We start from the raw sequence: 17165 nt of genomic DNA, 5'->3' as shown, positions 1-17165 counted from the left end.
AAAGCGTACTGAACTACCGAGTAAATGCTGTTGCTACCTGTGCTCTGCATGTTAACTTTTTGACAAAACAAAATAGAAAAACAGAACAGATTAAAAAGATAAGATTAAAAACAAATATTCTTCATATTATTTTCTCTATGTTATATAGCATGTTGGCTCAATCATTTTATTTAAAACTTTTATGATGTTTTCAGTCAGTTTGCTAAGTATACTTAGAAGACAGCTTATTTAGTGTTTCTGTATTTTGAATCTTAAAAAGTGGAATTTAATGGATAAATATTACTATGAGATATTCAAGAAAATAGACATATATGTTAAACTAAAAATGGTAGGAATATTATTTTGAGGAGGTTTATAATTTCTCTGTTTCTTGTTTTATTTAAAAATTGATTAATCAAGGCAGCTGTATTAATTTCCAAATCACTGATTCACGTGTAGTTAGTGACCCAGACTAGTGATGGTTGAAATAGTAAGTAAATCTAAAATTTGACTCTGATACTTAGGCAAAAGAATAATACATATTCTGAATGAAATTAAAAGTGGGTTTAAATATTCATATAAAAAACTGTATGAATATACTCCAGATATAAGTCGTCCTATGCATGCTTCCAGGGCTCAAACCTTTACGCATGACTCTCAGATACTAAAATCCCTCGGTTCAGTAAGGAGAGCCGACGCGTGCAGATCTGAATGTCTGTGCCCCCTTTTGCGAAAACTGTCAGTGCAGCAGCCCTCTCGGTCAGACATCATCTTCCTGGCCGTAGCTTAGGAACAGTCGTCCAGTTCCTAAAACGCAGTGTTCCTGAGGATTAGCTCATGGCCATCGGAGTGTACTAGAGCTTGCTGATGGGATCAAGAGTCCCGTTTTATCAGCTGCCCCGAGCTCGGACAGGTCGCCGAGAGAACCACCCAGCTTCGTCACCCCTTTGCCGTTCGTGCTGTTAAGGGGATGGACTGCTTTTGGCTTTTGCAGGGGCAGGGGGAAAAGATCTCTAGACCTTTGGGAAGGGGGTTTCTCAGTTTTCTTAGTGTTTTGGTCATGTGAGGGAAGAGGGTTCTCTAGCCACTGGATTTTGAAAATAAATTAACATGTTCCTGGTGAGCTGAGGTATATAAAACCTTTCAGTGGGCCCCAGTATACTAGTTATTCAACAAGTGACAAATCCTGAGTAAGAGTGGGCAGTGGTGAATCATGAGGAATAATTTGCCATTTTGATCCAAGTCAAACCCTACACCTGCAACTGCATGACTAGAGAATATGCCATTTTTCTTATAAATGAAAGTTAAAATTAAATTTAAAACAGTTTAATTTTCATATTTTTGACGATTTGAGAATCTTGTTGTACACAACAGCAATTGATTTAAAAATTTATTTAATTGCTCTGTAAGGATTCTCTCAGCTGCAAGGGATTCAGTGATGAAGGAGCTGACTAGACAGAAGAAAGCTTGACTATTCAGTGCCATGCTTTATTGATGGGATAAAGGTGCTGAATGGGTATCACAACTCTAGCCTGAATAATTTTCCCACATATTCCTTTTGACTGAACAAGGATTTTGTGTATCCAGTGTTACCTTTTTTATTATTTGTTATAGCTAAAAAAATCCTGCTTTTTTTTCGCTGACTTGACAGACAGGTAATGATGGGATATTATATTCCAGTTCTTGGCCTAATTACACTGCCTGTTCAGGAACTTCTGCTTAAGGTCTATCTGTACGAAGTTGTACTCTGGCTGATGCAGCTTGTTACAAGATAACAGCTGCTTTGCTGCCTGGGTGTCTTAAAGAGTTACTTGTCTTCTACCATTTCACAGAAGAGGACTTGCTGAAGTCACATCAGTCATAGCAAGAAAATACATTTAAGAGCATCCATTCAAGTAACTCACAAGCCATTGCAGTGAAGAGATTTTTTGACCAATATTAATGTTTTCCTGTCAGGCTCTGTAGCAGGGGAGTGGGTTCTGGTGTGTGAAACAGTCAGCTATAAACTCTGAGGCTTTACAGTGAGTGTAGAAATCTTAAATACACTGTATTTGATGGTCAGTGCCAGTTCACCTTTGTTTTGAAGGTTTTTAGCATGCTGATCCTTCATTTATTTGGTATTGCCATGGTTGAAATTTAAAATTTGAAGAAAAATTATTTTTCCCTTCAGCTGATTGTTCCTTTTGAGTATATTGACTTTTCTTCTTGGAGAAATTGGGATAACAGATGTTAGTGGTAACTCAGAAACATCCTAACAGATGCTAACCTCTCGCATACCTTCCAGAGAAAGTCAGGCTGATTTTCTGAATTTTTTGCTTTTTGTTTTATTTAATGTCTAGCACTTCTGAATTGCCACCAGCTTAAACTACACCAAAATGAGTTTACTGGTAGAATTTCAGTTACTTTTTGAGGAAAATAATTCAGAGTAGACTGGAAGGTGCATAGGACTCTTCTTTTTCAAAAAGAAAGATGGGAAATTATGGATCAGATGTGATGATGAAAAGCTCATATTACATTTTACGTTTGTTTAGTTGTAGGTAAAACTCCACCTTCTTCCACTGCAAGCACTCAGCCTCCACCAGAAACTCCAGTACTTACCCGCTCTGCAGCCCAGACTCCGCCAGCTGGCATAACAGCGACTACTAGTGCTACTTCTACTGTCAGTGCTCCATCTGCAGCCACTGGAAGCCCTGTGAAAAAGCAGAGGCCTCTACTACCTAAGGAAACTGCGCCCGCTGTGCAGCGAGTAGTGTGGAATTCCTCAAATAAATTTCAGACATCTTCTCAGAAATGGCACATGCAGAAGGTGCAGAGACAGCAGCAACAGCAGCAGAGCCAGCAGTCTCAGTCACAGCAACCTCAGTCCTCTCAAGGGACAAGATATCAGACAAGACAAGCAGTTAAAGGTATACACTTTCTAACTCAATGTGCCCGTGATGCCATAATTCCCCAGTAGTGATCTCAGTGCTCCAAGGCTGCCTAACCGGGAATTCCTCCATATAAACAAAATCTCAAAGTGTGGTTCTACTCTGATAAGTGACTTTAAAAATACAACAACTTACTCACCATACCTGCTCTTTCTGGTGTGTATTTAGAGTCATGTCTGCTTATTATAATGACAAAAAGTTTCTGTGTGTATCTGTATATATATTTCTGCCATTCTCAGCCATCATAGATCTGGGAGAGCGAACTGAATTATTTTCTAGATTACATGATAAAATCATTAACTCTGTTCCAGTTGCATGATTACTATTCTTATCTCATTATCTACAAACTGGGTCTAGTTTTATCTGACCAGAAGCTGATTCGTTCAGTTTTTCATAGAGTATAATTTGAGGACAGAGAAATTACCCAGGCTGCATTGGTCTTTGAAATCCCTGTTGCTAGTGAGAATAATCAACTTGACACGACTGTTGCTAGTACACTGAAACAGCAACGGCATTTTGAAATGTTTCCACAGCTGTTTTCTTATCATCCCTGTGCCAGAGGTTTCCCTAGTATTGGACACATGCTAGTGTAAGCCTGTGCCTTAACTGCTTCACTTCACAGATCAGCAACTTTATGCAAATCTAGCTTTATTAGTAGTTTCAAGTTAATAAACTGGACTGTTAACTGGTGTGCCCAATACATGCAAGTATTTTCCATTCTGCTAACACTGCTGTCAAGGCAGTAATTTCTGACAGAAGAGAGGTGTAAGTAACAGGGAGCATATACAGACATATATCAGTGACATCTGTCTGTTCCCAGACAGCTTTTGTGACAGTCCTTTGAGAATAAGAAGAGGTGTATCTCTACATGTAGACTGTGCGACTTCGATACAAAATATTCATTGAGACAAATAAACGTGAAACTCTGTGAATTCTTATTTTTACTAGATTCATACTTTTACATAAGGGCTTAATAGTATGGACTGAACTTTAAATATTCAGTATATAAGTTTGTTTTATACATATATTTATTATTCAGTGCATCATAGCTATGTTCTATCATAAGTATTATAGGCTAGAAATATATCAGATGAAAATACTGTAAAATACAGTTTTCTTATATATTAAATTGGTATAAATGAAAATACTGCATACATGTAATTTGAAGAACAACTTTTACTTCAAAAAATTCTGTTTTGAGGATGTTAGCAACTGAGAGACCTTTTATAATGTGAATCATTAAAAATAGATTGAAATGTGTCTTCCTTAAAATAAAAAAAAAAACTGAGGCAGATAACTCGTTAGGGATGAAAAGGTGAGGCGTTTCTCATTTTGATTTTTACTCTCATTTTTGAAATACCCATGGTTAAAGATTGCTTAAAATAATGAGGAAGGATGAGCAAAGGTTTCTCATCCTGCTTTGAGTTTACACTATGAATATGAATAAAACTGCTTTAATGAGTTAATCTAATCTTGCATCCCTTGCTCTGCAGCCAACCAAAGGCTAATGTTGAGCTGGATTTATATATAGCAAACATGTCACAACAGAAAACTAACAGTATTAATAGCGTTAATTATGGAAATAACATCAGGAAGTAAGACTAAAACAGGGTTTCTTGAACAGTGGCTCACAAAATCTTGTTTCAAAGCAAAAAGAAAATAATTCATTAATAAACTTAAAAGCCTTGACAAATGAAAATTTCAAAGACTAACCTGTGCTCATATATATGATACTGGTTGGGAATTTTTAAGGTTGAGAGGTTAGGAAGTGAATTCCTAGGAAGTGGAATGGAGAAGTCCAAAACTGGGAAAAATGCAGATTCAGGGGAGATTTTTGTGTTAGCCAGACTAAAAATTTTAAGTTTGGAAGTTGTATTTACTTAGTTACTTTCAAGCCTTATAACTGTTTATGTGTTCAGTGGCTGGGTGCTGTATAATTGAGTAAATGGCACTATTTTATAGGTAATACAAGCCTTAGAAATGGCTATGTGCATAAATTTAATAGACATTAAAGTTAGAAGTTTGCCTGTTCATTTTCGTTTTCATATTTTGTGATTGATGATCATCTGTGTGTTTTCTTTTCTTAGCTGTGCAGCAAAAAGAGATCACCCAGAGCACTTCCACATCAACTATAACCTTGGTTACAAGTACTCAACCTATTTCTATGGTTACCAGTTCTGGATCTGCAAGTACACTTTCTTCTTCAGTTAATACAGACTTGCCAATAGCAACAGCTTCAGCTGATGTGGCTGCAGATATTGCTAAATATACTAGCAAAGTAAGTTCTTGAGCAAGTTTTTCATGAAATTTTCTTTTGAAATTTCAAATTTTGAAATAATTTTCTTTTGAAATTAGTAAGCATTAGGTTGTTGCATGTGGCAGGTTTATATCTGCTGGGCAGTGTCAGCGGGATGTTGATGATAGTGCTGAGCCATCACTGTACAGCTGGGTGAATGCTGCCATTGTATGCCACAGTTTATATAGGATAGACTTCAGTTGCCCAGATATTTTAGATCTGTTCTCTGACATGTTCCCCCAGCTGCTTTTTTTTGTTACATTGCAGTGTTTTGCACCATTTTCTGTATGCCCTCCTAAAGGTGTAGATATCCTCTCAGTATTTAGGAAAATGTCAAATTTACAGTAAACATTAATATTTCATCATTTGTATTCAGTAATACATACAAAAAAAGTTGTTCTGTTTTAAAACACTGTACAACTTCATCAGATTGTAACTTGTCTTAAGTGCCTGGGAGTCCTGGTGGACAACAAGTTAACCACGAGCCAGCAATGTGCCCGTGTGGCCAAGAAGTCCAATGGTTTCCTGGGGTGCATTAGGAAGAGCGTTGCCAGCAGGTCAAGGGAGGTGATCCTCCCCCTCTACTCAGCCGTGGTGAGGCCACATCTGGAGTCCTGTGTTCAGTTCTGGGCTCCCCAGTACAAGAGGGATGTGGCACTACTGGAGAGAGTCCAGCGAAGGGCTACAAAGATGATTAGGGGACTGCAGCATCTCCCCTATGGGGAAAGGCTGAGAGAGCTGGGCCTGTTTAGCCTGGAGAAGAGAAGACTGATGGGGGATCTTATCAATGTGTATAAGTACGTGAAGGAAGGGTGTCAAGAGGATGGGGCCAGACTCTTTTCAGTGGTGCCCGGCGACAGGACAAGAGGCAACGGGCACAAACTGAAACACAGACACTTCCATCTGAACATGAGGAAAAGTTCTTCACTGTGAGGGTGACTGAGCACTGGACCAGGCTGCCCAGAGAGGTTGTGGAGTCTCCTTCTCTGGAGATACTCAAAACCCTCCTGGATGTGATCCTGTGCAACGTGCTGTAGGTGACCCTGCTTGAGCAGGGGGGTTGGACTAGATGATCTCCAGAGGTCCCTTCCAACCTCAACCATTCTGTGATTCTGTGTATTCATGTGTTAAAACAAGGCAAGCTGTAAATGAGAAGATGTGTTGTAATACGCATATCATCATAATGAATAGTGACAGTGAGGGGAGGGAGATTTAGCTTTTGGTATGCTTTCTTAGATCTTAAAACTAAAAAGTCAAAGAGAATACTATATAAAGTAATAAAGTTGAGTACCCAGAAGTTAAAAGTAGCAGAATTAATCTCGACTATCAGCTTTCAATATCCTCCTCAACCATATGTGTTTGGTGAGTTTGTCAGTGATCAGGATTGTCAGTAAATGTCTTTTTTTCTTTTTCTTCTTTTTTTTGCATTGCATTTCTTCCCTAAATTTATGGTTATATTTTTTGTTCATAAGTTATATCAATGGCATTTCCTGGAGGGAAGAAGGTAAACCAGCTTACCGGCTCAGGATTCTGGTGCAACAGTCAGTCTTGGCAGCATCGCTTTAAAAATCAGAATCCTGATTTAAAATTTTTTGTTCTATATTCTAAATAGACTCAGACAAATATGTATATGGATATGTGGCATTGTTGATAGTAATGTTAAGTTCATATTAAAGTGGTTAAAAGCAGGATAAAATGGGTATCTATTAAGAACATATATCAAAGAAACTTTGTTTCCTTTTGTCTTTCAGATGATGGATGCCATCAAAGGAACAATGACTGAAATATATAATGATCTTTCCAAAAATACCACTGGAAGTACAATAGCTGAGGTTAGTGTAAGATTAAAAAAAAAAAGCAAAATAATACTGCTTATATTTAACTCAAAGTTGTAAAATAGTATAGTATATATAAATTCTGCATTCAGTAACTAATTTGAGATATGTACCTTATAGCTGTACCTGCAAAATATTCTAAGTTAAGGCTGTTTAGATATCCTAGTTGCTGTGCTGTTGTAGAAGTAATGACTAGTCTGGTAGAGGAATACACAGAAAAAATATCAGATGGGGGCTCTACACGCTAGGCAGAAAAAAGCAGTAAGCCATCAAGCCCAGATCCTTAAAGATATTTTAATTGCCTAGCTTCTGTTGAGAATCTGTTTTTGTGTTTCCTTCTGTGTGCATTTACCAGAGTGGTATCAGAAATGAAGTAATTTTTAAGCATCATTTTTTAAAGCATGTATTTATCTACCAGGGCAAGAGGATTTTAATTTGCTTGTAGTGTAATAGCTTATCCAGTTATGTAATTATGACCATAGTTTTTAATACTTCTCCTTAAGTTTACTGACCGTATTATCATCCTTTGTTTACTGCACATTTAGTATGAAATGCATTGCTTGTCATTTTCTTCAGAGGTGATAGTTGGTATCTTTTAAAAATTTTTTTAACTTAGAGAAAGCTAACTATACAGCATAAACCTATGTACAAATGTGAACAAGAGAAAGCTCAGAGTAGAAGTGTCTGATGGTTTGTTTGCTTGTTTAAACCAAAATAAGGAAGTTACCATTATGAGCATGATATTTGTATTTCCAATCCACAGTGAATGAAAAACTTACTTTCCTAAACCTGGTCTAGTTAAAAAAATCAAATGGCATACAAATGAATAGAAAGAAAACCTGAGAGATAGGATTTTGAATCCAGTTAGAGAAATTTGAGGCTCAATTAATTTCAGAAGAAGCAAGACCAAGTTTAATAGAAATGCTTTATGTTTTCAAATAGTCTTGTACTTTTTATGGTAGGAAAATCTAGCAAGCAGGCATTTAGAATACTTTAGACTTTGGGTTTTGGTTGGCTACAGTCTTATCCTCATACTAATGAAAAGGAGCCTTAGTGTAAGTGTTAATCAGGCTTTTTATTTTGGGCATGTTTCTCTATATAATAATTAAGTATTATATACTGAACACTGTTATTATTAAATCTTAACTCTTTAATATTTAGATTCGCCGTTTGAGGATTGAGATAGAAAAACTTCAATGGTTACATCAACAGGAACTCTCAGAAATGAAGCATAATCTAGGTATGAAAACAGCAGTCCAAAATAGTTTGTTAGTCCTGGTCATAAACAGAAATTTTAAATACCTGTGGTATACGCTACCTTCATCATGTGATACTACAGATTGTCCATGTGAAGGGTAGAAAACGTTACAGAATGTGCTATGTTGATGTTAAAAGACACATTTCCAGTACATATTCAAAGTTACTTTTATCTGTGCATCTTAGTAAACAACAGATGTTGCTTTAGCCCTGTGAGAGGAATTTAGGCTACAGAGGACTTCTCTTAGGACAGAATGACTCATTTCTTAATTCATGGATCATTGGATAACCTGTCTTTATAAGACACTCTGTTAGAGGAATTTTATGCTGATTAGTTTGTGCTAATGCTTATATGAACAAAATCCATAGTAATATGGATTTGCATATGACAGGATAGGTTCTGTCAATATAGCCTCCAGGATCACGTGTGTCCTCTGAGATCTGTGGAATTCGTAGCTGAACTGGGGTTCAGACTAGCTGACAGTAGATTTTATTTTTAAAGAAATCGACTAATCTTCAGCCTTGACTCAATCTTGATGCCAGTCTGTCAGTGAAAAGAGATCAGAATTCTGGCTTAAACAGATAGGATTCCTCCAAAGAGGGAGATTTTTACCTCTGCATTCACTGAACTGTATGGGCAGGAAGTGAAACCATGATTAAAATGAGACTCCTCTTAAATTGTATTTATTGAATACACTGACTGTGGGAAGAAGATTGCAACTGAGTGAGAAAAAGTTAGTCTCCTTTAACCTGTATGCAATCCAAACAGCCCTAGGACTGTATAATACTATCCTAGTCCACCTTTTGCCTGTTTTTTGCAGAACACATCTGGAATGGAAGTGGGGGCCAAGGGCTGAATTTTTGCAACTGAGTAGGTCCATATTCAAACTCATGCCTTTGGTTTGTTCATAGCATTTTGCTCTTTCAAATCAGAGCAGGCCAGTTTCTCCACCTCTGCAGTCTGGTGCCAATTAAATGCACTCTTCAGAATTACTCGGGTACGGCAACAACTTGACTGCGTCTCACAGAATGACTGAATGTCTAGGTGTGCTCAGACATTAAAAAAAAAAAAAAAAAAACTTTAAAATCCTTTGGGGTCACCAGTCTTACTGTACTGATTTGAATAAACACCTTTAATAGTATTTTGAAAGTATGTCAGCTTCAGAGTTTTTCAGAAGACTCAAAGATTAATCCTAAGTCAAGGTAGCTGCCATTGGAATGCTTTGTTCATACTTGCCCACTTTCTTAAGTTTTATGTCAAGCTCTCTTTCTCTCCCGGCTCATAATGACTGAGGTATGTGTTTACAGCTACAGCAGTAATGTGTACCTCTCAGAACAATCCTAAAACTAGGCTCAAATTTACAGCTTTGTTCCTGTAGTGGTATGCTTTTACAGCTTTATTGGTGTCCCTATTGCAACTTCTGTATTTTTCTTTGTAAAGAAACTAAGGTACAATGAAGAAATGATCAGCTGTTATTTATTCATAAGGAAAGAGAAGAAATACAATTCTCTGTAGAGATGTTTTGGTCTTTTAAAGACAAAGTCGGTTAGTAGCAGCTTTTTGTGTTTATGCTGCACCTGGTACACCTGCATTCTGATTCTTTGTGGGACATCTAGGAATAAAGTGTTAAATAAATGGTAGGTAATGATTAAGGGTAAAAATGATGGTGGCAGAATAAGAAAAGGGGATGGAAGACTCATTTGTTCAGGAAGTGTGAATAAGAAATTCTCAAACTCATGGAGTCTTTTAAGCTGCAATTAGTTGCAATTTCATATTGACTTTTAAACTTAAGAAAATTATTGCTTTGCACATTGCTGTTGGGAAAATATGCAAATTCATCTTCCTTTGTATCTTGAGTAGAACTGACAATGGCTGAAATGCGTCAGAGTCTAGAACAGGAACGAGATCGTTTGATTGCTGAGGTGAAAAAGCAGCTGGAATTGGAAAAGCAGCAAGCAGTGGATGAAACTAAAAAGAAGCAGTGGTGTGCCAACTGCAAGAAAGAGGCCATTTTTTATTGCTGTTGGAATACCAGCTACTGTGATTATCCCTGCCAACAAGCTCACTGGCCTGAGCATATGAAATCCTGCACACAGTCAGGTAATCTTGCTCTGGATTGTTTATTTCGCGACCGAGGGAATTAGGGTGGATGGAATTTACAGTGATTCAGTAGTCTTCATTTGCATGGGTGCAGACACACGTGAAGAAGAGTGACTGTGGACTGGCACACGAGTAGTGGCTATTTTCTATCTTTTTTTTCTTTATTTTAGCTACTGCAACACAGCAAGAAACAGATACTGAAATTAGCACAGAAACATTAAATAAATCATCCCAGCCCAGTTCAAGTGCGCAGTCTACACCCACAGAAACAGCCAGCACCCCCAAGGAAAAGGAAGGTTCAGCTGATAAAAGCAAAGAGAGTGTTACAGTGAGTATCATTGTAGTCACTTCAAACAAAAATAATATGTAAGATTTCTCTTAAATCTACCCCTGAAGGTTTCCCTGCATCAGCCAGGAATTCTTGACCATTTGCATATTTCAAAAAGTGTGGTTTGGGGAGTGAGATAGGGAGTTGTGTGGTTTTTTTTCTTCATCTTGGCAAAAAAACTCCTTCTGTCCTCTGGGAACACCCTTTCCCCTCCACTCATTCCCAATAAAACCTTGTGTTGGCTTGACTCATCCTTCCAGCCAAGGGGGACTGGACCTCTTTCTCTCTCTCTCTCCAGGACCCATCAGTGTAGCTTCTGGTCTGGATCTTTCGATACAAGTTGCCTTCTGATAAGCAATACTGACTGCAGCACTTCCAAGCCCTTCTTGCCTGGGGGTTCAGAGGCCAAGCTCAAGACCTGCATTCAAATCAACTTACTTTATCACAACAGACTGCCACTAGGGTACCACAATGTTCCATAACACTGATACAGCAATTCACCTGGATCTACAGTTAACGGAGCAGTGTGCAGTTACGAAATCCTCCATAGCATCTACTCTGATAGTATTCAGTAGGCAAGGATGAGCAAGTGCTCTAATAAAAGGGACTTAACATTGCATATATAGAAAAATGTTTATAGAAAAGATTCTGCTTCATAGGTAGGGCTTGACTATTACCAATTTCAGCAGTGTTTTTCTTCTGCCCTTGCAAGATTTATTAAATGAAAAATTTTACAGGGGGCTGATCTTTCAGACCCTTTCACATGATCCCCCACATCAGTAGGAGCCTTGTTGTATTTTAAAATATTAAGAGCAAACTAATGTTTTTCAATAGTATTGTGATTCCAGCATGATGTCTCATTGAGATAGTCCTCTAGAATTGGGAAGCATAGTAAACTAGAGAGCTGTGTTCATTTCTTGGCACTTTTGGTACTGTCTGGTGTTAGATCTCTGGACATGACATGTCCTCCAAGGGAGTAACTTGGGAAACAGTTTTGAAGAGGCAAAGAAGGATGTGCTGTTCCACTGGAATGCTTTGGTGAAGTTACTTGAACTTCTCTGGCTCAGTCACTGTTCACATGCATTGTTTGTGGCTGCACATCCTTTGTATTACTGGGGGAACAGGGGATGGGAGAAAGTCAAATTACCAAGACTTCTGCCAGGGAATATTCCAATTATACAAATCTGGAATTGCTTTCACATAGGCTGAAACATCATGCTGTATACATTGATCATGTTCATAATTTGAATTTTGTTTTATTAACAAAGAAGTAACCTGTGAATTCATTAAGATGCAAATTTTTAACACAAACAAAACATCCAACATAAATTTCATATAATAATAATAATAACTAGGTGGAATTTATGTAAAAGCTGAGACTTCTACTGAGGTTGCCTGTGCTGTCTCTGCAGATAGCAACAGGTGTGACAAGCAACCAGCCTATAAAACTGGTCCAGGTACCGCAGACCACCACCTATATTCCAACTACTCAACCCACAATTGTAAGTACAACATCATCATTTAAAGCCTGCAGTAGCACTGTTCCTGGCATTAAAATTGCTCAGTATTTCTGGGGGGTTGTCTCCGTCTGCTGTTCTATCAAGATATGAATTCACTGGTATAGTCTCAACTTGCAGTGCAAAATGTCTTATTTTGCTGTGCAACATTCCACCCTTGGCATATCTTTCATTTCATCATTGATTATAACAAAGATTCAGACGTTGTCATTAAGTATAGCTAAGGCACTGAGGACAGTCAGACTTCCATTTTACATTATTATGTTAGTTATTTGTCCGTTTCATGTACTTACTTGACCGCAACAGCAATGTAAATATATAGAATTCATTTTAAATATCTTTTAAATATCTTTTTGTCTGTGGTATCCTAAAAAGATTTAACTAATCCTGAGCTATGCTTGATATTCCTGTGACATCTCAGTAACTATGAGGGAAAATATACATTCATCAGTAGTGATCTACTAGGCAGTCTTGTACATTAGCATTATGAAATTATGAGAAATAGCATTGGAATCAGTCCTGTTTTTTTCCATTGAAAATTAACCAAGGACACTCGAATTCCCTAATGTCAGTCACCAGAGATGGGACAGAAGTGAGTTCATTTTTGTATTTTAATGTGCCATATTATCACATTCTTTTAACTGGTCATGTTCTGCAGTGCTCAGTTCAGAGGCAGCATGGGATCTGAGCTGACATTCTTCCTTCCAAAAAGAAAAATGCTCATATTGCACTGGTAACTGAACTGCATGTCCTGTCTCAGCGGTGGGTTCAACAGGAGAAGCCCATGTTTAGGTAACTTCAGTTCATTTTCTGACTGAAGTTAAATAATTTAAGTTAATTTTCATACTGTGATTGTGAGGCCTAATTTGCTATAAAAATTACTATATATATATCTACACACACACATACACATACACACATATATATGTGGCAGCTGCAACATACATATGTGAATGTCTGTGTGTACGCACACACACGTACATACAGTATTTCATAACCATCATACTCCATACAAAAATGTTATTGCTTTTAGTGGGTATCATGAATTTTTCACATTCCTAACAGCATTTTAACTCAACTCATTTTATCTCAACTGAGAGCACTGTGCATCTTCACACCTAAGTTACTTGGACTGAGTTGCTATAACAACAAGGTTTTATATGTGTTTTAAAATCAATAGCAAGCATCAAACAAGTTAGATTCTTTGTGAATAGCTGAGAGGTTTTATGATCATAAAGTGGTTTCATGTAATATTCAGAAAAACAGCCATTATCTTCATCAGTTTTCTGTAATACAAAGCATATTGAGTTATGTAAAACATAATTGGAAACTTTGAAAGGTTTCTGCCTTTATTTGTGCATGTTTAAAACTTTGTACACATATTTGCATAAGTCTTGCACAGCTACAGACACCTCTGTATGCTAATAATTGCACGTGCAATTTAAATAATTTTAAACCTTAGTGCATGTTAATATGTATGCAGAATGTACATTTGTGAAAAACTGGCAGAGGTGGAAAAATTACCTCTCAGGGAATGATCCTAACACATTTAAGGAGTCTTGCACATTCCATATCCTGATCACTATAAGAACTGAAACTTATTTTTTCATTTGTCTAAGTATGTATATTTAAAAGATCACTGTGGCAACCTTAAGTTCCCCACCTGTAGTACTAATAATGACTTATATAATGGCTTCTTTAGGCTTCAACTTGCACTTTGTTTCCAGCTAGGAATTTCTTCCTCTGAACAACTTCCAGTAAATCTTCTTTGTACCGTTTCCATTGAACTCTCTTTACACATCTGAAATCCTTTGATTACCAAATAGCAGTAATCTTGAATTTATCTAGCAAATTTATTCCATGTTTGGTTTTTATTCTTTTTGCAGTTAAGATATTGTGAAAATGTGAATTCATCATCTTTGCATTCCAGGGAATGGAATGGCAGGCTTCTGGAAGACATAGACTTTGTCGCAGAGGCGCTGATAAACACGCTAGGTTGTAATCTCAGTAGGGATATTCACAACCTTTTTTGAATACCATCAAGACACTAATGTAGTTCCTTAAAACAGTGTGGGGAAACATTGGGCTTCAGTGAACTTGTATTTCTTCTTCCATATTCTCTTTGGAATTTTACGCTAGCATCATGGGAAAGGCCTGTGCATCCCTTTCAGATTCCTCAAAATCTCACTTCTTGTTTCTTCCACATTAAAACATTGTGAACTGAAATGGATGCATTTGTTTGATCACCAGTTGTGCATCAGTGGAACTGTATCAAAGCATACCTGCAGTTTGTATGGTATAGAATTGCTAAACTTCCTCACATTTCTGGAGGAAGGTTAAGATTCAGACTCAAGATTCAATAAATCCTTTTCCAGATCTTCCAGAGTGATGTGACCTTGACCGGATTGTTTAACATTCTTGTGCCTTTGTCTCTCCATCTGTAGAATCAATTACTATAGAGATGTCCTGAAACTCCCATTGTTAAGATTTCTAAATCATGATCTGTATGATGAAAGCGCAAAGTTTATTCTATATTAGTATTTTTGCAGGGAGTACAAGACAGTTTCCAGTAATGCTGATGGTTTTGTTATTGATTTGGGCAAAATTTAATTTAAAGTACTTTTTTGTTCAAACGAATGTTTTATGTTCTCTTCTGTGTTGACTGAATGCATGGAGGAGTTCCTTTGGGGGAAAAAGACTCAAGTAATGTGTAATGAGAATATACTTTTAAATAAGGGTATTTTTGTACTCCAGTTTGATTCGTCAAAACTCTTTTTCAAATGACAAAGGATTTTCTTAGCCCTTTTTGTTTTCCTTGTGTATTAGTTTGGGGAAAATACATAACTGGATTTAATAACTATGAAAACCTAATTCTCCAAGCATAGGCAGAGTATGTCCAGTACCTATAGGACCACCTTCCCCTGTAATTATAAAGTAATAGTAATAAAGAAAAAACCCTTGGCTTATAGGAAAGTGAGTAAAACACTACTTTCTGTCTCGGAATGAGGTAATACTGTGGTAATAAAGGTATTAATTCTTGAACAAAATTAGAACTTGCTCTGGATTTTCCCTGGAAAATAAATCTCTATTTCTGTGGTCATGTTTATGTGACCTTTAACATAACAATATGTTTCTCTTGGTTTTAATCCACAGACCATTCCTGTAGTGGTAAGTCCTTCTGCTGGGACAGTGGCAATGAGAACTGGAGTTCAGTATGTTCAGACCACAATGCCAGTCCAAGTACGAAGAGTCTAACTGCTAACAAGAAGTCCATACAATTGTTGGAATAAATAAATCTGTCTAATAGAAATGTGAAAAATAAACACAGTTCTTTGGATTAACCTCAAAGGTTCAGACTTTAGCTTTGTATATGTGTACAAAGCATTTACTACACTACATTAATGTAAAGCATTAGCGCTGGCTTAAAAAAGCAGAGGACAGGTAAGATCCATGTTAAATCTATGCTTCTTTTGTAAATAATGTACAATTTGTGGATGTCATTAAAGTTAGAGTACCATCTCCTTTTTATATTTGTATTGACTTTAACTTATAAAGAGTGTTTGAAGTTGGTAAAGGAAGGTTTAAAACAGCCTTATCACAAGCTAACACTGAAAACTTGTCTTGGGAAGTTGCAGTTGTGCATCAAATCACTTAATGTTTGATAATCAGGAGAATCTGAACAATTTGATCTGCATTTGGATTGAGAACAAGTTCTGCACTTTGAAACTCTATTAGAATTTCTTTTTGTGCAACCAAATGATGAAGTGTATCTGTTCAGTTAATTGTCTTAGGCAAATTATGACATTTCCAATCTGTGGACCTGCAATACATAAAGAGGGTATTTACCTTGTTTTTTACAGTGACCAGACTGTTAAAATTTATATTGTTTACAGGAAACAAATTAAAATTTCATTAAGCCTAATATCAGAAAAGTTGGAAAGAGTAACACCAGCTGGTTGGTAGCATGATTTCTGATCAGTGATATCAAAGACAAGAAAAGTAGAGCTTTTTCCTATGCTTCACAGTTCAGTTTTCTTTTTTTAAAAATCCTCTAAAAAGGACTTTGAAATGTTTTTCAAATGGAACAAGAACTAGGTGTGGAGAAAAACATAGATCAGGAAACATGGGCAAAGGACTTTTGATGCTGGGCCAGAGCATGTATTATTTATATGATGGAATTTATGTTTTTATGTAAGCATGAAACAGTACAGTATGAGAGAAAGTAACCCATGAAAATGCTGTCTGTTACACTTATACTGTAGTACCATTTTGTATGTTGTGTAAAACGAAAGCATTGAACAAAGCAAAGGTGATGTATGTATATGAGAAAATTAATTGTATGATATCATTCCAGTACATTTTGTTGTACATTTTAGTCATGTTGATTTCTCCCATTGTTTATAAAAGAATGCGGTTTGTACAGTCTCCAGCTAGTACCCAGATTAGAGGAAAAAAAAGTATTAGAAGAAAAAAGCGAGAACAGAATATTCGTGAATTGCAGTTGTGTCAAAAATAGCCTAGCTGGCCTTATTTGTGAAGCATAATTGCTTTTAGCATATGGAAGTATTTTTTCACATTTTCTTTGTATAAAATTTGTATTAAACTTAAATATCTTTTTCGATGATTGTGTTTCTTTGTGACTGATACAGGTGACACACACAATATGCTTTGGGTTTCTCCAATTTTTCAAGAAACTTCACGATTTTTTATTAAACTGTTTTAGAAAAATGGTTTGTGTTCCTGGATTTCCAGTTTACTTCAATCTGGATGAATGTATATTTCTGCATAGTCTCCAGATCACAGTTGTCTGTGTTAGGGTGTTCAGTCTCAGAACTGTGGGACTTTTGAATCCAAGTCCATCAAATTGAGAAAAATCAAAGCAGTGTGGGCAGTCTATAAATAAGAAGCCATTTATGTCTAAAACA

General features: G+C 36.7%; 1 protein-coding gene across 17 annotated transcripts in view; it reads left to right on the top strand.

Annotated features, from left to right (window-relative positions):
• Positions 1-16864, top strand: part of ZMYND8 (zinc finger MYND-type containing 8) — an 88957-nt gene extending 72093 nt beyond the window's left edge. For 9 of the 17 annotated variants that reach the window (XR_003254138.1, XR_003254089.1, XR_003254024.1 and 6 more), the window contains 8 exons: positions 2511-2885; positions 4994-5184; positions 6954-7034; positions 8199-8277; positions 10156-10395; positions 10566-10723; positions 12136-13032; positions 15394-15477. Coding sequence is in view for 2 of the 17 variants with exons in the window: in XM_026068845.1 (XP_025924630.1) it covers positions 2511-2885; positions 4994-5184; positions 6954-7034; positions 8199-8277; positions 10156-10395; positions 10566-10723; positions 12136-12225; positions 15394-15495 (1316 nt within the window). In the remaining 15 variants the exon portion in view is untranslated. Of the gene's footprint in view, positions 1-2510; positions 2886-4993; positions 5185-6953; positions 7035-8198; positions 8278-10155; positions 10396-10565; positions 10724-11021; positions 13033-15393 lie in introns of those variants that run through there. The other 8 variants (XR_003254120.1, XR_003254062.1, XR_003254104.1 and 5 more) reach the window with 8 other exon arrangements.
• Positions 16865-17165: the final 301 nt, after the last annotated feature.

This window comes from Apteryx rowi, unplaced genomic scaffold (assembly GCF_003343035.1).
Source record: "Apteryx rowi isolate R43461 unplaced genomic scaffold, aptRow1 scaffold_0, whole genome shotgun sequence".
Lineage (NCBI taxonomy): Eukaryota > Metazoa > Chordata > Aves > Apterygiformes > Apterygidae > Apteryx > Apteryx rowi.
The sequence above is the reverse complement of the archived record's forward strand: the minus strand, read 5'-3'. Positions and strand labels throughout refer to the sequence as shown.